Source organism: Chaetodon trifascialis, chromosome 6 (assembly GCF_039877785.1).
Source record: "Chaetodon trifascialis isolate fChaTrf1 chromosome 6, fChaTrf1.hap1, whole genome shotgun sequence".
NCBI classification, from domain to species: Eukaryota; Metazoa; Chordata; class Actinopteri; order Chaetodontiformes; family Chaetodontidae; genus Chaetodon; species Chaetodon trifascialis.
The window spans coordinates 26,415,387-26,441,757 of NC_092061.1; the positions used below are offsets into that span (position 1 = coordinate 26,415,387).

A 26,371-nucleotide genomic window follows, 5' to 3' on the forward strand; every position below is an offset into this window, starting at 1 on the left:
ATCTCGCACACTTCACCTGACAGTTCAGCTGTATTACGAGCTCCCACTTCAGCTGAGCTTTTCAAGTTTCACCTAAAATGACGCTGAAACTGCTTTCAGCTGTCTCTCTCTGCAAACCGCACCGCTCTGACTTCTCTGACTGTGTCAGTGTTCAGAAGGCAACACACACCTCACTGCTTAGAGCTCACACCTTTCAACCATCTCCAGGCCTCACACGTCAACTAATAATTCGCCTGCTTTCAGCGCTTCCACGCCAAACGACAGTCCCTCGACTCTGGACGGAGAGTTTGTCTGCTCTCAGTGATTACACATCAGCTGGCACTTCACAATTCCTTTTTGAGCCTCGGAGCCTTTCAGTATCACTCCCTCACACTTCAGCTACTTCAATGCTTTAAAGGTAGACCGTGCAAGAACTGTCGCTCATTTAACAGCGCTCTTCACTGCGTCCACCATTTTCATAGCTTCCTCTTGGATAAAGCCCCGACCTCACCTGCACGCTGTTATTGGCTGGAGGCTACACGCCAACTGCCCAAACACCATGACCACAGCAGAATAAGGAAACACAGGCTTCAACTTCAGCCGTACCTCTCTTACAATGATTCACAAGCAGAGAATTAACATTTTAAGACACTTTGACCAGTTCTGCAATTCTCAGGACTTTTTTGTAGTTAATGCACAGTTTGAATGGAGGAGACACACAGCGGAGACACACTGCATGCATGTATACACAACGAGAAGCATTCAAAACGTTAGACGACCAGGACTGTGAGGATTGAAGACTTTCATACAGTCATTAAGTGTGATCACAGAGAATGTAGTACCACACACACACACACACACACACACACACACACACACACACACACACACACACACACACAGCTCCCAGGCTCATCATTAAGGATGACCATTAATCTGAACAGCCTCTCTTCTTTTACACCCAGCCAGCCAGACCAGAGGGAGCCTGAGGCGCGCGAACACACACATACTCACACACACACACACACACACACACACACACACACACACACACACACACACACACAGGAAGAGACAACCTTGACCTACAAGCACAGATGTAATTGTTATTGTAACTTGGGGTAAAATATTTTGTTTACATTCCATTAAAAAACAAAGTGTTTTCACACATGAAGTACAACCATAGGTTTAAAGTTCACAGCTCTGTACTGAACAGGGCCTCAGTGTCATCAGGCTTTACAGCAGATGGAGCAGAGAAAACATGGACTCTGTCCTGTGGAGCATCAAACCGTCTGTCTTCTGGAGTCATTTCACACACATGTAAGCTCCACAGGGGGCATCAGCAGGTTAGGGTGCTTTTCATTTTCCTCACACATATGTTTCCTACTGTTCTACAGATTATATCCTGTGACCTTCTAATCTCCGGAGAACTCCCCCATCAAAGCAAGCATGTCAATCTGGACGGGATTACAATGCCCGCGTGGTGTCACACTCAACTCTCCACTCCGCGTTTAGGCGAAAGTTCTGGCAGTTTTCTCAGGTTTCAGGCTGATCAACAACTGGAAACAACAGCGGAGTAAATATTAGTTCAGCTACGTAACGTGCTTTTCTATTGGCTGTCCTGAAGCACAACAGGTGTACTGACAAGATGACCATTGGCTGGTCCCCACGCACCTCACAGCCTGAGCGAAGCCTCTCAGTCGCTTCAGCAGGTTGGAAATGACGCACATAAACGCCGTGGACAACGACAGTAATACGATTTCAACCAGCGTGTCCACGTCGCGAAAAACTCACTACATGCAGCCAAAATGTACCGTCACACATGTCAAACACAGCAAAGTGGCACTTACTCCGACATTTTCGCCCTTGCTCGGGTAAGAGGCCAGTCTTCCGCCGCCTTTCACCGGCATCCTGCGTCTCCTCGAGGCGGCTGAACAGGCGCTTTGTCGTCGCGGTTAAAGCCAAAGCCGTGCGGACTTAGAGGCGGTTAGCGCGGGGGCTACTTTCTGAAATGAAACATGTCTTTGTGACAGCCAGGCCAGCTCCGCCCTCGTCGTAGGCGGGCGGGCGGGCTGCTGTTCGTCCGGGTGGACAGCCCACAGGCGCGGAGAGGGAGGGCTCGCTCCGCCGCGACGACAGCGCAACGAGCACGGAGAAGCACATTTCCTGTTTCCTTCGTCGGGAGCATTGTTTGGATACGCAGCTGGAAATAGCAGCATGAAGCCAGCCGTCCTTTGCCACAGTCAGGGAGTTTGCGTTCACTGTAGGCTTACAGTAAACACACGGTTATGGCTGCTTCCCTGCTGAATTTCAGGACTTAAACTTCATCTTGTACTTTTCCTTCATGAGGAAATTACGTCTCCTATCCAGCACACAGTCATGACACTCAAAGCCATCACACCACGAACTGTACAAGCTACTGGACTGTAAAAACAGACTTGTTGAAGGAGTTGGTGGAGCCTGTTTTCGGCTGAACTGGTTGATCTTCTATTGTCAATCAAAAATGTTTTTGTGTCTGCTGTCTCATTGTCTTGTATTACATCATGACTTGGCTGTGTGGGAATCTTGAGGGAATTCAGTTTGGTGAATTAGTTTTGGATTTTCCAGCTGGAGTTGTGTGGCTGCCATGTTTTCATTTTTCTTGAATTATAGTTTTCTTTGGTGCTTGAGGAAAGGTCAAAGGGTCACCAACATGATAAGGATTCATCCTCTGAGGAAAATTCTGGCACGCTGGTCAATAGTTGAGATGTTTTGCAGGATCAAGGTGTTTGGCAGACAGACACATTGAGCAGCACCAGCATCAGAAATATACTATTTATATAATGATCACACTCTGACAGCAGCCCTCCAAAAACCATGGTCACTCCCCATAATCCATCACAATTCATCAGTGTGAGCTGTATGTTCAGTTAAGTGTCTTATCATCATCATCGTCACCATCCCCTCCGTCCTCCCTGTTCTCTTGTTTTCATCACAGCATGACATCATGATAGTGGGCCCGTTTCATTTTAACAGTGTATTGCATATTGTTCCTTTGCTGCCAGTTATTGCTTCAGATGACTCATAATTCCCTTTGTTTCATTTCCTTTTGCACCAACCTTCTTTTCGCTTTAATTCTTTCAGAACATCCTCAACAATGATTAGGCAGACCAAAACGATGGATTGACATGTAACAATTGACTGTACTTGTTCAGGGACAGTGTGAGTGTGTACAGTAGTTTCACTACTCAGTCAGTTGCAGTGAAGTCCATCCAGTGTCTGGTGATCTTGAAATTCCCGGAAAAAAACAAACAAACAAACAAACAAAAACTTTATATGAAACTCATCACGCATGGGCTGTGATGTAGCCAGGCCTGTGACCGTGTGTGTGTGTGTGTGTGTGTGTGTGTGTGTGTGTGTGTGTGTGTGTGTGTGTGTGCCCTAACAAGCTGGCCTGCCATGCTTCAGACAAAGCCCCCCTTTCAGTCTAAAGATAGTCCAAGCAGCTGAGAGCTCAGTTAAACTCCAGCCTCAGACACTCACAGATAGGCAGCGACATCTAGAGGCTGCTGAGGGAAACACACCAAACAGTAGGATGAGACAGACGAGCATTTGCCACGTTCAACTGTTGTAGGATTGTATTATTATTATTATTTTAAGACAAAGATAGCAATAACTCTTTTGAGTGACTGGTGAAAAGTTGCTATTACACGCAGTAATGAGCAGTGGAGTCCTGTGGCTGTGCATCTACACTGATATGCTGAACAACCACAGAAAGGATCTTTACACATACTGCAGAAGGATGGGATTACTTGATCTGACACACATTTTTCTTTGTATTTCAGCAAACATTTTTTCTACAGTATGATTAACTGATTTTATTCTTCCTCTCCAGATTTTACCATGAATGTATTTTCACTGTCTATCTTTAAGGACTGAACATGTGTTGATGCATCCCAGTTTTTCATTTGCTTGTTTTCTCTCATCTTCTATTTTTTTCTTCTTCTATCTTTGCACTCAGGGTTATCTCGTTCTTTTTCGGCCCTTCGCCCAACACCATACACATCAGCCACTCCGATGACACTATCACGCTTTCACTACCCAATGACAATAACTCACGCAGCTGACCAACATTCAACATTATCGCACAGATAAGTTAGCACCAGCTGAATGTTGATCTAACAAAAGAACTGGGCCCTCATTCCCCAAAGCATCATAAGACTAAGATAATCACAGAGCCTTAAGATGCTTTTGAGAAACATGGTTCTTGTTATTGGCACACCAAACACACTCTGTACTAAACCCCACCTTCATCCACCACAAGTTCAACAGATTGAGCAGCTGCAAAAACAACACACACACACACACACACACACACACACACACACACACACACACACACACACACACACACACACACACACACACACACACACACCTTGCCTATTCCTAACCCTATACGTAACCTAACCTTACCTAACCCGTAACCCTATCCTCAGTCTGCATTTTGTCCCCATAAGGCAGGTGAGTCCCCACAATGTGAATGTGTAAACAGATTTTTGTCTCCACAACATGATAAATACCAGGTCTCTCTCTCTCTCTCTCTCTCTCTCTCTCTCTCTCTCTCTCTCTCACACACACACACACACACACACACACACACACACACACACACACACACACACACACACACACACACACTTCCACTGTCCTAGAATTGCAATGTTTTTCTCCCATCTGTCTTTCAGAGATGTCACACTAAGGGCAGATGAATCTTTCTCCTGCCAAAACTGACTCACTGATGGAGACTGATGAAATATGTTGTGACAGACAGAAAGAGAGAGAGAAACTCAAGCAGTTCCATATTGCACACTGCCACACCATGAATTAGTCATGTGGCTCAAAAAGCAATTTAACAGCACCAGGAATATATACATTTACTACTTACTGCTACTGCAGCAGTAATGATGATGATTAATCACCAAATGAATCGTACTGATTTTTAAATGATTGTGTTTAGGTAGGCATTCCATATCTGCACTCCATGATGTCTCATGGAATAGAGGAAGAGGAGTATGGAAAACAGTCTGATTTATCCTCTGATGATATTGAATATCCTGTTATTTAATGAGAAGTCTTCATCATGTCAGCATCAGTCATGGATGGACAGACTGAAGCACAAAGCTGGAGTACCAACGCAGGAAAGTGGCCAACTGCCCTGGGGATCCTGACCCCGCAGAAACCCAACATTCAATCTGTTGAATTGAAAATGTGTACCACCAAAGTACACTATGAACTACAGCAGGTTTCCCTTTGCTACCTAAACCCTATCTTGCACTTAAGACATACTTACCTTAAGACAACTGATAAACAGAAAAACTGCTAATAGTGCAAACATTTACACATTCCTTTTACAGGGACAGGAAAAGACTGAACGGACTGGTCAGGAGAGCCGGCTCTGTCCTGGACTGCCCTCTGGACACCATCGAGGAGGTGAGAGGAGGATGTTAGCCGAGCTGACACCAGTCATGGACAACCCATCCCACCCCCTGCATGAGACAGTGGGGGCCCTAAGCAGCTCCTTCAGCAGCCGACTGCTGCATCCAGTCTGTAAGAAGGACTGCAGGTCCTTCACTCCAACTGTGGTCACACTGTTCAACTCTAGTTTGGTCTAATGCAGCACTGTGTTTACGTACTTACTGCTCTGCACTGTTTTTGCACTGTGTGATTCCATGTTTTCATCATCATGCTGTTACATCTCATGCAATATCTAGTGGAATATTACATTTTTTATGTGCAATAGTGAAAAACACTGTACTTGAACCATGTGCAAGTGTAGATCCATGTGCAATTCTCCATTCCCTGTGCATTTTTTTTTTATTGTTTCCATTAGCAATAATATTTTATGGACTACTACTTATTTTTTATCCAGTGTGCAATACTGAAAACACTGTACTCTCTTGTACAGAATGTATATATACAGAGTTTTGATTTTTAAAATTTCCTATTTTGTATTTTGTTCCTTTCTATGTCTTTTTATCCTTTTGATACTACTGCTGCTGCCTGTAACACCCAAATGTGCCTTATGGGAGATTCATAAAGAGTTTTCTTATCTTATCTTATCTTATCTTATCTTATCTTATCTTATCTTATCTTATCTTATCTTATCTTATCTTATCTTTAAGATTTTATCTTCAATGTAAATGTTACATTGTTCTTGTGATCTGATGTCAGTATTCAGGATGTTTTTCTACAGGATTTGAAACAATGACATGAAATCTCTGGAGCTGCTGAGTCACTTGTTTGATCTGCATTTGGGTTTCTTCTCCCATACAAATTAGAGTGGCACACACACCGTGCTGTGTGTCACAGACTACACCCACACACAAATCAAACATCAGAATGATAAACAGCTTGTAGTGCAATAAGGTGAAGAATTAAAATTGAGCAGTGAGAGAAGGTTATTGATGTGTTACTGTGTCATATTTGAGATGAGGTTCTCTGTAAATGTGGTCTTTTATGTCTACAGTTACTGTCGTGCAGAATATGAATCAGTTTCTTAAATGGAATTGTGATGCAGCGGGAGGGACACCCGAGCAACACTTCAATCCACAAACTGCTTTCATATCCTGCCTGACATTTTAGTTGACTTCTGTTGTCCCTGTTGTGCCTGTGCACAAAACACTCACACTCTCTCTGATTAAAAATAGCTAAATGACATGTTTCCTAAATTACCATAACCATCCCAACTCTGTGATTCCATATAGGAGGAAGGCCGCCTGTCAGGATGACAGAAAAGAGAAGATGAATGGAGCAGAGTGCGTCAGTGTTTGTGCTGGCCGTCACTGAACTCTGTGCCACTGTCAATCATATACTGTGCTCTCCTAGTTACCCACTAATGTCATCTTATTTCAAAAAGGCTAATCTACCTGACATATGCAAAACAGGAAATAGCCGGTTTTCAAAATTCAACACGTTTTGACAGATCTTACCTAACCCTGAATAAATCATAGCCAGCACTTGTATCCATGGTATTCGTCTGTTTCTCCATCTAACTGTAATGACTAACTAACTGATTTCTTGGCCACCTAGGGAAAGTGTAACAAGTTGCAAAGTAGCAATTAAGTTATAAGGGTGAACATGTTAACAAACCACATCCAGCAGACACAGAGCAACATTCTCTTTCATCTGCAGTAATTTTGCATAAGTCCAATTTTCACACTTTTCACAATTGTTTTTGGTCTCCACCTAAAAGAAAAATATCTGTCTCTCCACCTTCTATGCTGGTATGTACACCAGCTGCTTGCTAGCTGTGCCTGTCTGCTGTTTAGTGCTGAGCAAGTAGCATATTGTGAGTTTTTAGAGTTTTTCTGTGGAAAGTCAGTTGCATCCATAAAACCAAAACAATGAGCCACAGCTTACCACTGCAAGGCAACCTCTTTCACACTGCACACAGTGATGTGAGCCAAACATTCTACACGCTGACACTGGACATTTGGGCATTGTTTGGGCCGAATGGTAGTCAGTATTCTTAACTAGCTTTTTCCATGGCTGCAGAGCCAAATTGTCCAATGTGAAGTAAGTTTGTTTTGCTTTTGGATAAACAGGAGGCGCAAGATGGACAATGATGACAGGAAAGATGAGCAGGAGGAGGAAGCGGAGCACAGTCAGTGTTTGCAGGAAGGTGAAGCCTGTGGATGGGTAGTCTGGCTGTGACCCCAGCACACTGATACAGCACAGGCCTGTCTATTGAGCAAACAGACATGTTTAAAGTGGTGATGTCAGGGAGCACACTGCACTGATGCTGCTGCACAACCTTTCACACCTGCAGATATACCGACACACCTGTACAACCCCAGCTGTGGAGGTTTGTCTGTGTGTGTGATAATAGTGCTCATTCAACACATTTTCAAATAAATGAAAGAAAGAAAATTCCATTGAAACAGTTTTTGCTCATTCCTCCTGTTCAAACTGACCTTGAAATGATTTCCTGTGATGTGATGGGGGACAAAATCCACAGATTTATTATGTGTAAATATACATTCCATAGATTAATGAGGTCAGACAAATCAGGTGAACATGTGAACCTATAAGTCTCTATCTTACAATACAGAATTCTCAGTCTGGTGAATATCTTTTAAAGCTTTTACAGCTTTGTTCCGCACAGTGACTGTCTCGTGTTGTGTTCACCTCTTTCATTTTAGTGCACGTTGGCTGCTACACAGCAGTGATACAGGTTCAGTGCATAAAATGACCAGCGTGACAAACAGTAAAGCTATGGGGCTTTGCTAAAAACAGATGCTGTCTATGTCCTAGACACTCCTGAACGGCCGTCGACTTCTCACAAATAATTACAATTCATTAAATACAAGTGCTCCTAATACTTCCCTCTTTACTTGTAATTGGTGCACAGGAGATCGTCACATGCTGGGAGACAGCAGCTATTTTCTCTTCTCCTGAAGTCAAACAGGCTACAATTAATCAAAGAGACACAGCAACATCAGGAGAGGAAAGAAAAGGTCACTATCTATAGCTAAACTTCTCATGTCTCACAGCTTCAGTTTATATGGAGGCTGATGGAAACCAGAATATTCACAAACTCATTCAGAGGAAATAATTAAGCAGAAACATCAGAAATTGAAATTAAGACATGAAGTGTAGTTGAAATGTCACCTTCAGCCACTCACTCACCACCATATCATGATGATATCACAAATCCTGGATAAAACTATCAGCACTAAACATGACGGGGACACTTTGGCTAAAATGACCCCGTAAGTAACAGGATTTTGAAAACCAAAGCAGGTTAAATCTGACAGGAAATAAAGTGTGAAACAGGAGCTCAGCAGAGAAGCAGGAAATCATAACCATGCAGTGTAAGAGCAGAAACACATGCTGTGAAAATGTGGAATTTTGTAGAAACAGAACACAAAGTGAAAATTAATAATAAAAAACCCTCAAAGCTGCAGCTGTTTTGCAGATACAGTATGTGAATTATGTGGAAAAGTGTTTGAAGAAAAGTAGAGGTTAAAGGAGGAGGTTAAAGGTTAAAACAACAACAACAACAACAACAACAAAAAACGTTAAGTTACACATAACCCAGGTCAGCTGATTCACCTGCTCTGGAGTCTGACTGACCTACAGTAATGTACAGTATATCCAAGACATGAGAAGCAGTTGAGTGTGTTGGTGGAATACCTGGTGACGACAGGGAGTCACACACACACATAGGGTGTGAGGCTGCTGGGAGTGCAGGCAGTGTGTGTTTAAGCCATCCAAATGCCTCAGCACACACACCTCTGAGCTGTACCACTCCCTACAAGGAAACACCAGGGTCAGCACTCTCTCTGTTTTAATGCTGCTCACACACACACACACACACACACACACACACACACACACACACACACACACACAAAAGCATATTGGGACAAAGACACACAGATGAACAGATTTACACTCATAGAGCAGCTACATCAACACATTCAAAGTTAGATTAAAGCAGAATCAATAACATCAGGAAACAGGACACAACATGTCATCATCAGACAGCTTTGGAGTCGTGGGAAGGAGTATCTTTGAATGAGGCATCAGAGTTTAGCAACCAGTGCTTAGTTTGGTGCTGTAGAGAGTTGGGTCAACAGCGCTGCCAATGATACATTTAGTAAAAAGGCTGGTTCTATAATTGGTTTCACTCCTGATTCTCTAGAGGAGGCTGCAATTGCTGCCTGGATTATGTTCACTGGAAACATCGAGCAGCGGTCCAGCACAGCAGACACTGCCGTTCAAAACCTTCATGTGGTTCGATTTAGGACTCTGAAATACTCCAGTAAAGGTTAGGGAAAGTGGTTTAGGTTCAATATTGCAGAAGGAGGGCTGTCCAAGATGCATGCATGTGTGTGACAGCTAACGTGCACATGCGTACAAATGTTTAGAGGAAACAACTGACTGATGGAGTGTATTTTCTGTACTTTTCTGAGAGTTACACCTCCAGCAGGACAAGCAGTTTGATCCATATGATTGAAGTTAAAGCTACACTCCATGGTTTGCATAAGAGCGTGACAGACCTGGGCTGATTACAGAACTTAGGCCATGCAGAATCTCACAGCCACAGCATTGAAAACCTGCATGTGACCTTACCTCACCGTGTTTTATTCAACATTAATGACACGTCAAGTTTCAGATACTGTAGATGTCCACCCTGTCTGTCCTCAGAATCAACTTTCCAAGACAAAAGTAAATAGGCAACATAAACCAGAGGGGGAATTCTACATAAATGTAACCGAGGATAACATGCAGCCTTACTCTTTCTTTCCATAGGGCTTATCATTTATTTGGGCTCTTTCAAGGGAACAAATATGCTGTTTATGTTGTGTTAATGTTGAGCTATATGCTAGCAGCTTCCCCCTGCTTCCATTCCTTCTTCTTAGTTAAATATGTTTGTACTGGACGCACAGAACAGAACTCTACCATATGGATGCTCTCATGTGAGACAGAAAACAAGAGGGTTTGCCAAAATGTTGCTGATCCAGAATACACACACATTTGATTGAGTTTAATTGACGAAACAAACTCTGCACAGTAAGACCTTTGTCCTCATACCACGGTTCAGTGTGTTTGGTCCTCAGCCTGTCACAGTCCTCTGATCCTCGTCTTTCCCTGAAGGATTAAATTTCATCTTCTCTATAGATACCTCAGGTCAGCCTCGCTGTTGGACGAGCTCCTCTCACTCTCCTTTCTCTTCATGCTCAGTAAAAACCATCTCTTTATGTTATTAATAGCACTCCAGCTCCGGTGAGAGCACTCTGTCTTCACAGGGATTGGACAGGACATGGAAATGTTTGACATGCATCGTCTGTCTTTTGGTTATTGCACCTGAAGGTCTCTGAACCACAGTTGAGTTTTCTTGCACTACTAATGTTAGAAATGTGGATCATCTTATGAGGAAAAGTGTTTTGATTGGCAGAGCATGCAAGCATTTAGAAATATTCAGAATATTAGACAAAATTCCAAACTTTTGCAGAAAAGTGTCTTTGCCCAAACAACATATTCTCAAAGTCAGCTGTGGTTTTCTGCTTGAGTTGCAGTTTATCATACTGCAGCCTCAGTGCTGCCTGAAAAGAGAGCAACACTAAATCCTACTTCAACAGAAAATTGCCAGCAGAAAGGCACCGTCAGACAGAATAATGGGATGGCGAGAAAATGGCCATTCAGTCTGAATATCTGGCTGTTTGAACCAGAGATGTGATATGGTAATCCTCTCCACAGCCTGGTTTTAAACCTCTTAATCGACGTCCACTTTTTCGTTTTTTTTTTCCAGAGACTGTAAAAGGTCAGGTGCTCCCTGATGGATTGTCCTGTTTCTATATGATCCATCAGTAAGCACCTGACCTTAATCCAGAATAAATTGTTGAGAAGTGTGGATGAGATCGACACAGCTGTACAGCTGTTGTCAGTCCACTTAAAATAAAATGGACTTTATAACAGACCTCTCCTCTGGATGGAAGTATCCAACATGATTTCACAAATTATCTCACTACCTGAAACACATCTACAGTTTACACTTACTGTCTTTTGCAACTCTTTAATTTAGCAACAGGCCTGATTCAGATGGAAATCCTTTGCGCCACTTACTCAGCATCCTTGAATCTAGAGGCACTTTTTACTTCATTGACATGGAAGATGTACACTATGACGATTATCTGCCAGTTAAAGAGGACACAAGGATCTTTTTTCACATGCAGTATGCTGATAAATTGTGATTTCATGCCATTCCAGACTGACAGCTTTTTCTATATCTGTTTCTTTTCTCTTGTATGCAACACTTTTGTTACCATCACTATGAACCATGGATGATAATCCTAATCCCTTGAGCATTTAGGTTAAGTTTCTATTTCTTAACCTAAATGAACTGAAACCAGCCGAGCTCACGGTGTGGTTGAGGACACAGGAGGAAGAACAGACAGGGTAGGTATGACCTCACAGTCGAGTTTGTGAAACTGAGGGGAATGGATGGAGCAATGGCGAATAGGTTCCTGACCTCACCTGGGATTCAGAAAAACCTTTTCTGCAACCTTTCTTGCATTGACCAGCAAGCACTTAACAGCTGCTCATCAATGTTGGTTTTAAAGTACAGAAATAAATAACATGTACGTACATGTAATGTAAGGAAATTAACTTTCATAATCAGCTTTTAGTAGCAGCTGCTACTGTGTCAACTGAAAGTGACTATGAGGGGGCAAATACATCAGCAGCTTGTGATTGGTCAGAACAAAATAACCAGAATACCTGCCCCCTTTGTATCCCTTATCATCATCTCCATGAACAACTCCTAACATTTGTGTAGCCGTCTGACTGAATAGAAGACTGAGAAATAATATGCACCCATGTTTGATTGAAAGCAACAACTTCATACTCCCTAACACACACACACACACACACACACACACACACACACACACACACACACACACACACACACACACACACACACAGGCAGAAGCAAGTCAGTCTTTTATTTCTGTCACTTTGTATCAGACCATACCACCATCATCCTCTATGCGTCTGTGTGCGTGTGTGTGTGTGTGTGTGTGTGTGTGTGTGTGTGTGTGTGTGTGTGTGTGTGTGTGTGTGTGTGTGTGTGGTGAGAGAGAGAGGGAGTTTTAATTTAAACGGATGGAAAGCATTTACAATCAGTGAGCTGGTGTGTGCGTATTTGTGTGTGTATGGGAGACAGACAGAGAGAGCATGTACCTACATTCTGTAATAGCTTTGTCATTGACACTGACTACTGACAGACCTCTGATGAACTTTTTTTATACATGCTTATCCAAAAAAAAGAGGGAAGAAAGAAACAAAGAAAGAACAAAGAGACAAGAAAGAAAGAAAGAAAGAAAGAAAGAAAGAAAGAAAGAAAGAAAGAAAGAAAGAAAGAAGTGATATCAAAAGAGAAAATGGAGACGAAAGGAATATTCCAGAAAGAGAACAATGTGTCCTACAGAAAGAACAAAACGAATAAGAACGCCCAAAGAAATATAGTTGCACAACTTGTTAGTGTATGTGATCAGACAGCCAACTCAACCATAAATAAAGCTAGGCTGAGGCTAACCAGGACTAGCAAAAGGCACTGCATCCCAAAGTAAGGGACAGAATAATGGAAACACCAGGTAAAAAGGGATGGCTAAATTAGATAGGAGCCCACCCATTTTGATAATTATTGCAACTCTGAGGTGTGGCAACAAAAGACACTGGTGGACACATGGTGAAGAAAGCCTTCTTGGTCGAGAAGGAGACCAATTTCAAATTTGAGCTGGGTGGACACTTACATGTAGCAGTAATTTCAGGCATTTCCACTTGGATAAGATCAAGCACGTGGTGGAGAAATTACATATGCTAACTGGTCTGAGAAGACCTAGAGTGATGGATGGATGGATGGATGGATGGATGGATGGATGGATGGATGGATGGATGGATGGATGGATGGATGGATGGATGGGTTTTAGTAGTTTAATGTGAACATATCTGATGAGTGGTGATGGGATTTCCATCAGATCTTTGGATCACTTTTCCAATCATGTCATGTCATATTTCAAATGAACATCTTTTTCTTATACATCTCCTCTATTACAAAGATGATGTTCTGACATTGAACCTCATATTGGTCCAGTCCTCATTAACATTTATAGAGCAAGCAGCGAGATAAAACAGTCACTTGAAGGACAAAGAGCTCCAAATGTGGTTGATTATAGGTCTCACACACATTTCTTTGGCAGGATTATCTTCTGAAGCAACTAATCTCAAGACTCTATGAAGATCTTTTCTCAATGTCATACCTTTAGGCAGGCCTCACACACACACACACACACACACACACACACACACACACACACACACACACACACACACACACGCACGCACGCACGCACGCACACACACATACACACACACACACACACACACACACACACACACACACACACACACACACACACACACACACACACACAAGCATGCAGATACCTCAGGGCAGGAGTGCCATTTTATGCAGCAGATCAACTGTCAGGGGCACAGAGCTAATTCACTGCTGTGTTGAGGACAGACAGACACAGAAAAGGCACATGATCTTTCGTTAATAAGCAATTGCTGCTACCTATTTTTAAAGTTTAACTTTCGATTCATGACTTCAGCATGAAATGAATCGATATGCCACATTAGCCACATTCAGGTTGTAACATCGGATTCTGTTGTGTCATGACAACAGAGCAGTTGCATAGGATGAGCATTGAGATGCAGCAGACATCCCCTCTGTTGTGCTGTGTCCTGTAGAAGCAGCAGTCAGCAGATCTCAGCTTGAACTTGCTCTCTTCATCCCCAGACCTCATATCCATTCATGAGGCTTTTGACATTTAGGCTTTGCCAGGATCTGCAGAAACGTCGTTCAAACTCACTTTGCAGTATAGAGCATCAGACATACCCTCCACGTTCAGTGTGATGTACGAGAGGACACCCTATTTGACCAGAGCTCGTCCAGGATCTGTCTGCCTCAGTGAGGAAATCTCAAATGCCTCTGTAATTCTAATGGAGGCGTTCGGATAGACTCAAGCTGATTGAATTTATTGGTGCTAGCCTAACAGGCCTGCGGATGTGGATCTCCAGAACTTTAATATGCAGTCACTGCATTCTGTGGGCTTGAGTTTGTGTTCAGCCTAGTTTGCCTTAGCCAGTCACTGCTGATTGCTCTGTGTCCAAATTGTTTAATATGTCCTATTGTCTATTCAGTGCATAATATGCTCAAACTGAAACAATGACAAAATTAAGTATGTAGAATTGCTCATTTTTTCAGTGGTAATGGACTCTGTTGTCCCATAATACAAAACACAAGATAGATGAGCTAAGCAAAGCTGGAAAAGTGAATCATACTGCAGATCCCTAACAGTACAGACACATGACCTAATGAACTCCAAGCACATTTCTTACTTCCTGTTGCGGCGACTTGATTCGTCAGTCAGTACAAATCTTTCATTACTGTGCTAATACAAAATGATGCAGCACATCAGCTTCTTATACTAACATGTTATGTTTTCCTGCATTGACACATCATTGTCATTAAAGCTTTTACTTGACTATTGAGTTACCACATGAACAGGGCTTATGCAGGGATTATATACTATGATCATGTAGACATGATGTGATACTCCTAAAAGTTAAAATAAAGTTTATATTGAATTACAATCCAGGCTGACCCAGCAACAATCTCTCTGATGGGACGTTTGTCAATATAAAGTTCTTTCTCACAGATAGTTGACTTGTTGTTGGACACAGTCTTGTATCTTTGACTTTTTTCAGTGAGGCAGAAAGTTCTAATACATTGTATTCATAGTGATTTTCATGCCCATTCAGTTAGTGCAAATAGAAGGGATGCAGCAATCCATTTTTATTTACTAAACTGTCCCTGGCTGCCTGAGAAAACCGTCTCTGCAGCTTATTTATGTCTTGTTCCCATGTGAAACTGGTTACTATGGTATGAACATATCTTATTACTTCTGCTTCTAGTTTTGAGTAAGTTTAGATCATGGTTAGATTAAGTTTGATGTCATTAAATTCATGACTCCGCTGTCACTCACTGCTAATATTACAATCATTTCTAATGCAAGGCAGAGCTGGGTCACTCTGCACATGTAATATCTAGCAAATCTGCTGCAGAGGTTCTGTTACAAACAGTGTAACCATACACTACTCTACTCTGCTTCAGGTCTGACCTTGTAATTATACTGCTTATGGTAAATACTGCTTGTTCTGATCCTGAATCAGTGATTAAGAGTCAAAGAGCAACTTCTGCCTCCAGCCTGTCTGTCAAGGTCACTGTGTCAGTGTGTGTGTGTGTGTGTGTGTGTGTGTGTGTGTGTGTGTGTGTGTGTGTGTGTGTGTGTGTGTGTGTGAGAGAGAGAGAGAGAGAGAGAGAGAGAGAGAGAGAGAGAGAGAGATTATGCTTATGGGATAGTGGCAACCTGCTGAGGAAGCTGAACAGAGAAGTGGAGAGGAAGAAAGAGAGAAGGAGAGAGAGACTACTGCAGTGCGTCTAAGCAGAGAGAGTAACATCATGAATATTGAAACCAGGCTTTACCTCCATCTCCCCTCTCTCTCTCTCTCTCTCTCTCTCTCTCTCTCTCTCTCTCTCTCTCTCTCAGAATCAGGCTCTTCACTGGCTGCTGCTCACATTATTTTTGGAAAGGTGTGAAAAATGGCAGTCTTATAACTGTGTCGCCCTTTGAACCTCTTCCAAAAATACACTGTATCAAGGCACCAGAAATAGCAATAGAAGTAATAGAAAGGAAGAAAAATGGAGTTGAAAAGTCAAAGATTTCAAATGACAACAGCTGTGCAGTCTAATCATCTGCAGACAGCTTGTAGAACACTTTCACTTTTACCCCAAAATAGATATAACTGTAAATAAGGGCACATCTGCACTGCACTGTGTTTGTGTTATATAACCCTGTGTGTGTGTGTGTGTGTGTGTGTGTGTGTGTGTGTGTGTGTGTGTGTGTGTGTGTGTGTGTGTGTGTGTATAAGTGCATGCGTACGTGTGCGTGTGTGTGCATGTGTGTGTGTATGTGTGCTCATGCTGGATGACAGTGGGAGTGGCGTTGTGGAGGGCACTATAACACACCATCACCTCATCCATCTGGCCTCTGCTAATTAACACTGCTGCAGGAGATGTGCACACACACACACACACACACACACACACACACACACACACACACACACGCACACACACACACACATCTCTGACTCTGAGAGCACGTGCAGGACAAGAAGCTGAGAGGAGGAAGAGAAAAGGACAAACGATAAAGGGACCATTGGAGGCTGGAAAACATGAGAGGAGAGGGAGGGAAGGAAGATGTTGAAGAATAGCAAGAGAGAAGGAGATTTTAGTTTGTGTTGTGTTAACAAATACATGCATGTTCATCAGTCCCACGAAAGAAAGACGAGAAGACTAGTTTGATGTGTGGTTTTCTCTGATAATGTGTGCTGTAATGTGGAAAACTCCAGCTCTGGGAATCAGAAATGGTCTTACAGGTCAACTGTTAACTGAGTCAGCACTTCTTCCTCACTATTAGAACATGTTGCCACAACTATTTCTTATCAAGACTCTTGTTATTACAGGGTCACTTCACCTTCACCTTTTCGGATTTCGCTATAGCGGTAGTAGTGATATCTCTCCATACTGATTGGTCTTGGTTCTCTTTGTCCAGGTTTTGAGAGGTCTGACAATACAATGGAAGTGAATGGGATTTGATAAATGCTGCTGTTGAATCTGTTACCTTCAATAGGTGTCATTGTATTGGAGTTGAGGCAGATATCTCAGCGACAGCTATCACAACACCTGGCCTAATAGAGGCAAAGCTATGGACAGATACTACTAGAGATGGAGGAGAAAATCTGTTTTTTGACTAATGTGGGTGAACTGACCCTTTACATGTTTACACCTACCAGCTTCTAGATGGAACTGATGCATGTGTGAGTAGTAATCAATGAACAAAATAGTTGTTTTTTTTAATTCTTTATGACAGTGACAGCTGAAGGGATGACAGGAAATGGGGCAGAGAGAGAGGGGAAGACACACAGCAAGTGAGCCGCAGGCAGGAGTTGAACCTGCAGCCACTGCAGAGGACCGACAGCCTCAATGCATGGTGCACACACCCTACCAGCTGAGCTACGGGGCGCCCCATGGACAAAATAGAGCTGTGACAACTGATCAAAACAGGAAGGAGCAAGATAACTAAGTAGCTCAAACAAAATCCAGCAGATTTACTTTACATGTACATATGGCCAGAGTGTGACCTCAGGAGGATGCACTGGTAAAAGGTGTTACCGTATGCTGAATATTAGAATGATACTGCTTTTGCAGTGAGGCTCTTAAGTCTTTGTGACTGCAAAGTAAGGCATTACTGTCATGTTTTTTCATTTTAGTTTTGTTATTTCTGGTTTTAAGTTGAAAGAGTTCTCACCCTGTGTCATCATTTGCTTCACTTCCTGAGTTTTCTCGCCTTTGTGATTGTTGATTAGCTTGACCTGTCCTCAGTGCGTCAGTTCGCCTTCATACCTTATGTGTCAAGCGTTCCAGGCTTTTCCGTGTTTCTGGACCTTTGCTTTGATTTTCCTGGGCTGTGTTGGATTTGTTTGTGTGTTTGAACTGCCCTCTCTGGCTTTGACCTTTGCCTGCCTCTCCATCCCATAAGCCTTTTGTCTTTTGCCATTTTTTAAAATAAATCATTTGAACTGCACCAGCTCTGCATTTATAGTCTGTATTTGGGTCCTTGCTGAAGCATTCCTTGTTTCCACGTATGCACAAGCGTGACAGTTACTGGCCACCTGCTCACAGAGCAGCAGAGGGAGTGGAGTGCTTTGAAACTTCAATAAGTGATTCTTTTCCACACAGTGTAAATCAGAAAATGAGCTTTTGTCACAAACTGTGCACCACACCATCTTGCTGTAGTACTCTTGCCCTTAAAGGACTCCTACACTCTCACTTATGAGCTGTGTTTCCATCTACTGTCAAGCAAAATTTAAGTGAAATTTTGAAATGTGACAACTAAAGAAAGAAAAATGCAACTTAGACCTGTTTCTATTAAGTGCTGTGGAGTGAATAAACTAGGTTAACCAAAGCTTAGTTTTGTCAGAAGTTGGTTGTATAAGCTACGTTACGCATGGCTTTAATAAACAGAGTCAGTGGCGTTGCTCAGGTCTTTTTAGAGCTCCAAGCAAGAAATCCCTGGGGCCCCCAACCCACCTGTGCTTGCCGCAAAAATTTGGTTTTTGCACACATAAATGCACGTTTTCCGGGACATTTGAGATGAATACTGAAAAATTAGAGGTTAGTGGTTCTCAAAGTGAGGTCCAGGGACCAATAGAGGTCCCTGAAAGCCCAGGCCTATCAATAATCGTTAACGTAAATAAGTGGCTGGGGCCCCCTAGTGGCCGGGGGCTCCAAGCAACTGCCTGGCTTGCCTGTCCGCAAGCCCCGCCCCTGAACAGAGTAGAAGTAGTTTGCAGGAATTTATTTTGTTTGGGCAAGCTGTAATAGTTCTTTCATGTCAGCTAGTATTGGCCATGTTGCATGCTGTCCAGAAATGAAGAGTATGAAGATGAAGAGCGTTATGGGAATATCCAGGAAGATGAGTACAGTGGAAACAGCTTCTTCTTCTTTGGGTTTTGTAGCAGAAACAGCTGATCAGTCATGTCTGTTACATTCGTTATGTCAGAATTTAGTCTGCAAAGGTGTTTCCATCTCGCACACTTTTTGGAAAAAGAAAACCACTTGGAGTGAGCGTAAAACTTTTTGTGAAATTGAGGGTTTTTTTTAATTTTGCTGTTTCCATCAAGCTTTTCGAATGTGATATTTCCAAACATGCATAAAAAAAACCCTTGATGGAAACATGGCTCCTGTATACTCTGCAATGCAGTTGTTGTGCAGTGCCACACTGTGCATGCTCTGTGTGTTAGAGCAACATACTTCACACGGTACTTGGTCAATAAAGCAGAGCGTGACTCTGGGGGCTAATTGTGTTGTGCATCATGTTGTAGTGATGAAAAGCCATCCGCAGTTATACATACAGTACGTCGCAGTCATTTGTAATAAGAGACGCTATAAATCTTACTTCTTGCCCTTTTGATTCTTTGTGAGCTTAATGAATACTTGCAGCACAGTGTCTTTTGGTCTCTGGATGTCACGATAACGGCTGCAGGGTTGTTGAGTGAGACAGCAGGAGGCAGAGAGGAGAAGAGGGCAGGATGGGAAACGAAGACGAGGTGACCCCCCCGGACACTGGGTCAGAGCCATGTTTTATTTTCACCTTAGTCTGTGTCACTGTGGCTGTTGAAAATGTGTCAAGGTAGCAAAAAAAGTGCTGTGTGCGCGAGCTTCTATGTACCAAGTGTGTGTGTGTGTGAAATTAGCTCGTGTGTCTGTGTGCATGTGTATCTTCCTGGTGCAAGATACGTGTCAAAATGAGACTGAGTAATGAGAGTGCATAATTTCCTTGTGTGTGTGTGTGTGTGTGTGTGTGTGTGTGTGTGTGTGTGTGTGTGCGTGTGTGCGTGTGTGCGTGTGTGTGTGCATGTGTGTGTGTGTGTGTGTGCTTCTGCCATCAGGTAAGGCTCTGTAAGGTGGTAAGATGAGTCTGCAGGATTCTTTACCATTATGCCTTTTTAATGAAATGGAGGAAGTGAGACAGATCAATACAACGAGCTGCTTTTAATCCAAACTGCAGACAAAACTGGAACAGAGCAGAATTCTTAAATAGAAACTCTGGCAGAGGTGTGTGTGCAAGCGTGTGTATAAATGTGTTTGGAGGGCTGGATAGTTTGAGTGAATGGCTACAAACTGGAGGCTCCTTAGTTACAATGTGCTTGTTTATGTGAAGGCCACAAAACAGTTAAACAACTGCTAAATGAAAAGTATTAATGTTTGAGAAATTTTAGACAAGTCATAAAACATGTAGGGTGGTATGAAATACACGAGTGATGCTCATTTTATTTCTACATGTCAGTGTACTATTTTTGGAGCCCAAACATGGACACAGAGAGCTATTGTGTTACCATTTTCAAAGACCAGTGAAAGGTTGCAGTGAGCAGCCTTTGCCTGACAGAAGAGAAAGAGGACTTGTGTCGACAATAAAAATCAACTTCGTTTTAACTGCATTCAGCACACGTTCTGCAACATATTAAAGACAAACTTAACTTATGAAGTGCATCTGGGACAGAAGCTCTAATCTCTCGATGCAGATATGTGTATATGACTGCAGAATCTGGAGGCTATAGGTGTGATTTTTGAATAGGAAACGTTCTGGTTTGTTGTCAACGGGAACAGTATTGACCAATCACATTTGAGCGGGCTCTGGTTGCATGCAGGTAGACAGTGTGTGTGGAGAATGAAAGAGGCTGAGCGCATTTGCTAAAATGCAATTTTGGTTATCACCTGACAATGATTTAGCTTTTAACTTGCTTTGATTATTATTATTATTCTTATTATTATTATGGATATATTTTTAAATAGAGAACAATGACTGGCGCATAGAAGAGGAAGTCTTGATCCAGATATCTGTTATCTGGATATCCACTGTCTATGCTGGAAGTCCTGAGACATTAGACGCTGCCCCCCGAGCCTAAATCATCACCTGGTGATAGCCAATAGGCTCCGAGATTGCAGAAGATCCACAGTTATACAAAACAGAATCATCTGTATGTCAGTGAGTGGTTATATTTCACATGCTTTATGGGCTATCTACAATCTACCCGTTTTATTCAGCAGCATTCAGCAGGGCAGCTGTTGCCAGGAGGTAGAGTGGGTTGTTCACTGACTGCAGGACTGTTGGTTCGATCCCCAAATGTCAAAGTGTAAATAAAACACCGAACCCAAAATTACTCCTGATGGTTGGTGAAAACTATGCACCAGTGTTGTCCATGAATCAGCAATAGAGCACTAAACATGCATATGTTTTTGGTAAACTGAATGTATCTGTTTGCAGCTAATGAGCAGCTCATATAAAAATGGATGGAATGAATGTGAACTAGTTCTTTTTTTGGGACTGTAAACTTAGTTGAAAATTCAGGTTTGTGTTCCAGGGTGGCTTCCAAATACAAACCTTCTCCTGGAGAACTCCAGGGGTCAGCCTGCTGTCAACACACACCCTCCCTGCTCAAGTGTCCTTGATCTGAAAGGACTGAATCCTCGCCTGTTGTTGGAGCTGATGTAAATCTTCATCACCATCACCGCTCTGGACGATCCTCACTGTACTTCTCTGTGTAAGCATCTCTCGTCTGGTACCGTCTCCTTGACATTCTCCTCACTGCTGACTGCAGTCATTAGCAGGAGAGCATGTTAAGGTTCAGTATCACGAGCGATCATAAGTCTGCTGCACAATCACGTTGCTGAAGGTTGTGCTGTGATACAATGCTGGTTAGTCACAGAGTTCAATATATAATGGTCCTACATGGTTCCACTCATGCAGTTGTTCAGACGCAGAGATCAAAAGCAATGAAAAAATCATTTCAATTGGTCTTTTGAGATTGGATTGAAAAAATGATGGTCGTGTGCAGACTGCACTTGGTTTCATAAAGACCTCTATTTTAACACCACAGACCGTTTTTTTTCTCTGTTATTTGTAGTTCAGCTTTTCTGACCTTGACTTGACAGACTGATGACATTTTCTGAGGGCTCACTGTTGCAGTGGTGTTATGACTGGACTCTAATTTTAGAGATCCATGTGACAGTAAACAGTGTACCAGCGGTTGCCTGTCACATCCTCAGGTGCGCTTTTGTTGAGAATCTTCCAGGGCCCCTGTGTAGCTCTGGGCCCTGAATCATTTCAGAGGCCCAGGTCTGTATTCTACTCAATGACTAACAGCAGCTGTATTGAGCATAAATTACTTCATGAGTGAGAACTCCACTTCTGAGCCAAGCAGCACTATATGAAACTCCTTTTTACCGTAAGTCGTCTCAGTGTTAACATACAATAAATTCACTTCTAATGTGTGCCTTGATGTAAATGATAATAATCATTATTCTATTGGGATATGTTCATAACATCAGGGGGACATTAAAACATTGAGGAGAAACCTCGACTCATGTGTGACATGTCTCCACGGGCTGCACAGTGAAAGCAGCATGTCAGCATCACACCGGATGCATTCAGGCACAGTACAGCTGTGGAGGTCACATGCTCGGAACCCAATACACAATCACTGTACTGTACTTACATGAGTAGACTTAAAAAGATTAGAAAATCGCAGCCTGTGTAGACGGATTAGGACAGAAGTGTATCTGTTCCACCAGATGCACATGAGACAGATGACTGAAAAAGGCTCCATTGGCTGCTACAAGCTGCTCTTACGCCGCACTGCTGTGCTCAAGTTCAACCAGTTTCAATTTGACCATGATATTGATGACAGCTATCCCTAACATAACCTGAAAGTGACCTGAGATGGCTGAAAACGGGTTCATGGTAGCTGGGTTTTTAACCATTCAATCGGAACAATCTCGCTGCCTTCTTATAAACTGGCGTAACCCACTAAAAGTCTTTCCAAGTCTTGTTTTGTCCGTCACGTTTCCCTGCACTTTCCTGCCTTTGAGTTGTACCTTCCACCCTACCTGCTGATCATATGTAGAGAGCATCAGAGGAAAAGGTTGACTGATTGACAGGCTCCTGTCATGGTTGGCCTTGGCAGCTGGTGTCTACTGTAAGCGCTAAATCCAGGCCTGAAAACGTTTCCTCAGAAACATATCTAGGTGACATCACAGTGACTGTAGAATGGCTGTGCGTTTGTGTAGTGGATGAAATAGAGGGAGCAGCCACCCCCCAGTACAAGCTGTCACCTCATGGTCACTGACTGTTTAACATACAGCCTGCTGCTGATTATCCTGCATTGACAGCACTCTGCTACTCTTATGAGGTATACCTGTGTGTGTGTGTGGCAGTATTTTTGTAGTGTGTTCCAGTGTGCAGCAGTGTATAAACGAAGAGCTAGTGGATGCTGTAGGCTGTGGGTCACCTTAGGGTGCCATCTATCCACACAGCCAAATGGATCAATCGATAGAGGAACATTAATCTGTAGAAGCGCTCGCCTATAGCCCCAACAGGACAGCACTGATTAGAATAAGAAATATGGACCCACCCACCCCTGGCAAATACTCACACTCTGCCACAAGTACACACACACTGTCACACACACAAAATAAAAACGACCCCCCCCCCAGTGTAGGGTGACACTGTGCTGACACACACAGGCTTCACTGCACAGAGAGCAATGGAGAAACTCTGTCTCACACTGAGCTACGGTCTACAACAAGGCGTGAAGATTCAATTCACAGCCACTAAACAGCTGAAGACATTAGTGATCAAAGTGAGACAGGTCAGAAACAGGCTGAATGTTTGCAGCACTCAAATGTATGTACATATACAGCACATGTGTGATGATAGGGTTTCTGACCTAAGCTTTCAGAAGTGCTGCATTAATATGTGTGGATTTCTTCTTACTTCAGAAATGTCTCTGTTTCAAATCAGTGTGAAAACACACAACAAAGAGTTTTAGATTTAGAATTCCTCTGATTCTATATTGAATTGAATTCTATTGTATTTTGCAGACTCATCCAAATACATTTACATTTACATTACATTTACATTTATGAAATTTCCCCTCTGGGGACTAATAAAGGCATTCTGATTTACTGCTCTGAAGCTGCAACTACATGTCAAGTCCTCAGCCAGCAGGACAACACTTTACTGATCTAAGAAACACACTGTTTCAGTGTTTTTTGACTGGTCTAAATAAGGATCTGAGTTCGGTTATATGACTGAATAAATAAAAGTAATAATAAAACGAATATGGAACCTTGCTTTTCAGACCCAACAGCTGAACCTGTCCAGTACTGCTGAATGTGAGACCCGAACCTGAGTGAGACTATATTTTTGTTATTTCTTTTTCAAAGACAAAGTTATACACTTGCTTTGACAGACCAACACAGAAACTGAGCAGCAGATAACATACAGAACCACTACTACCCAATAAGCCAGAGATTTAGTTACACATGTTTGAGTCAAAAAGCTGCATGTAACACTATAGAATGTCAAAATAATACATGACCTGCCTTACATGTTAGTTAATGAACTTTGCCTTTTTCCTACATCGACCAGATGAACGTGGCTGATTTGAAAACAGCCTTAACAGTTATAATCCAGAGCAGAACTTTGTGCAGGCGAGGCCTCGAGGAAGACTGGAAGTTTTTATCTGTTGTCATGACAATGTCATAACGTTTCCACAGTGCAGTGACCTTCCCTGAATTATTTGGGGTTTTAAGAAGCCCTCCATTTGCACATTTTTGTAAGCTTGCCAGGCTAACACGACATGCTCTCTCTCTTCCTGCTTCCAGTGGGCAATGTGTATCTACTTGCAATACATGACAAGCATCCATGTAGACAGAGAGAGAAAAAGAGAGAGAAGTTTTACTTGAAAATAATCCAACCCGACCCCAAGGCAAGACACAGCCCTGGTCTTGTGCTAGAACCCGTCTGGTTCAGGTCAGGTTGCTGAATTCTACCACACACACCTTCCTGCTGCCCCAGATACTCAGCAGAGCACCGAGTGTGGATGAATTCACCAATAAAAATCGTCCCCAGCAAATGTCTTTCCACTTGTGCATAAGTTTTTTTTGAAAATGAACGTGCTTATTTGTGATCTGTTTTTAAAATGAAGAAGTATTGAGAAGCAGACTGCTGGTTTTAGTCTTTTTGTGGGATGATGACTTTTGATGAAAAGATTTGAAAAACCAGCCCTGTTCATCTCATGCAGCAGCACATACTGTCAGACCTTCAATCTATGGTTACAGTCACGTTTGAAGCATTAAGAACGTCCTCATATTATGTCACTCTCTCAATTTGCTGATTTGACTGTAGTTTATATCATACCATAATATGGCTATAACGTAATGGAATGATGTTAGATGCTTTGAAGACTTATGGCCAAAATAAGTGAGATGCAGGTGAACACACTGTTGTCTTTGCTATCTGTATGTTGGCCGTCTTTGCCGTCAGATGACCTTGCCACACCTTAGCTTTAGCTGAATCGATGCCTGTGGGCTGTGTTACAGTAATGACTACTAGATAAATAGCGCAGGATTGACGATGTGTTTCTCCAGCTGTGTGTGGACAGAGAGGCTGCTGTAGTGTTTGATTGGTTTATCAGCGACAGATCCGCAGCTGCCTCTGCACTCCCCCGCCGACGCCCAGCACTGAATCTAATACTGCTCCAGTCCCGGGACAAATCCATCAATCTCTCTCTCTCTCTCTCTCTCTCTCTCTCTCTCTCTCACACACACACACACACACACACACACACACACACACACACACACACACACACGCGACGTCCGTCTGAGGAACATTTCAGCAGAAGTGTTACATTACATTCAGCATTCAGGTCTCTATATAACTGTTTCTCTGTGTGTCTCTATCCCTGATTCACACACACACACACACACACACACACACACACACACACACACACACACACACACACACACACACACACGCCTAAAGGATGTCTGTCAATATCAATAAAGTCATCTCTTTATCTTGTCATCACGATCTCACACACACACCCACACACACTGCATCTGTTGTGATACGCTGATAGAGCCTTGTTAAGCAGCTGAGCCAAACACAGCTAAAATAAATATGGATTCTACAACCAAACATTGTATAACATCCTTTGACTGTGTGCACAGATGAGCCGACCTGAGAGAGATGGCCATTCATGTTTAAATCTGATGCGAAATTCACCTGACACAGTCAAATGAAAACTAATCAACTTTAATAGGAAACACATGCACCTACAGTATGCATTTCTGCCCCAG

General features: G+C 42.7%; 1 protein-coding gene across 4 annotated transcripts in view; it reads right to left on the bottom strand.

Moving 5' to 3' along the window:
- Positions 1 to 26,371, bottom strand: part of LOC139331955 (tight junction protein ZO-2-like) — a 130,745-nt gene that overhangs the window by 99,182 nt on the left and 5,192 nt on the right. For 2 of the 4 annotated variants that reach the window (XM_070963557.1, XM_070963561.1), the window contains exon 1: positions 1,830 to 2,113. The exons of 1 other annotated variant lie outside the window; for it this stretch is intronic. In XM_070963557.1, the coding sequence (XP_070819658.1) occupies positions 1,830 to 1,889 (60 nt within the window). In that variant the 5' untranslated portion in view covers positions 1,890 to 2,113. Of the gene's footprint in view, positions 1 to 1,829; positions 2,114 to 9,156; positions 9,275 to 26,371 lie in introns of those variants that run through there. One more of the 4 variants, XM_070963551.1, reaches the window with a different exon arrangement.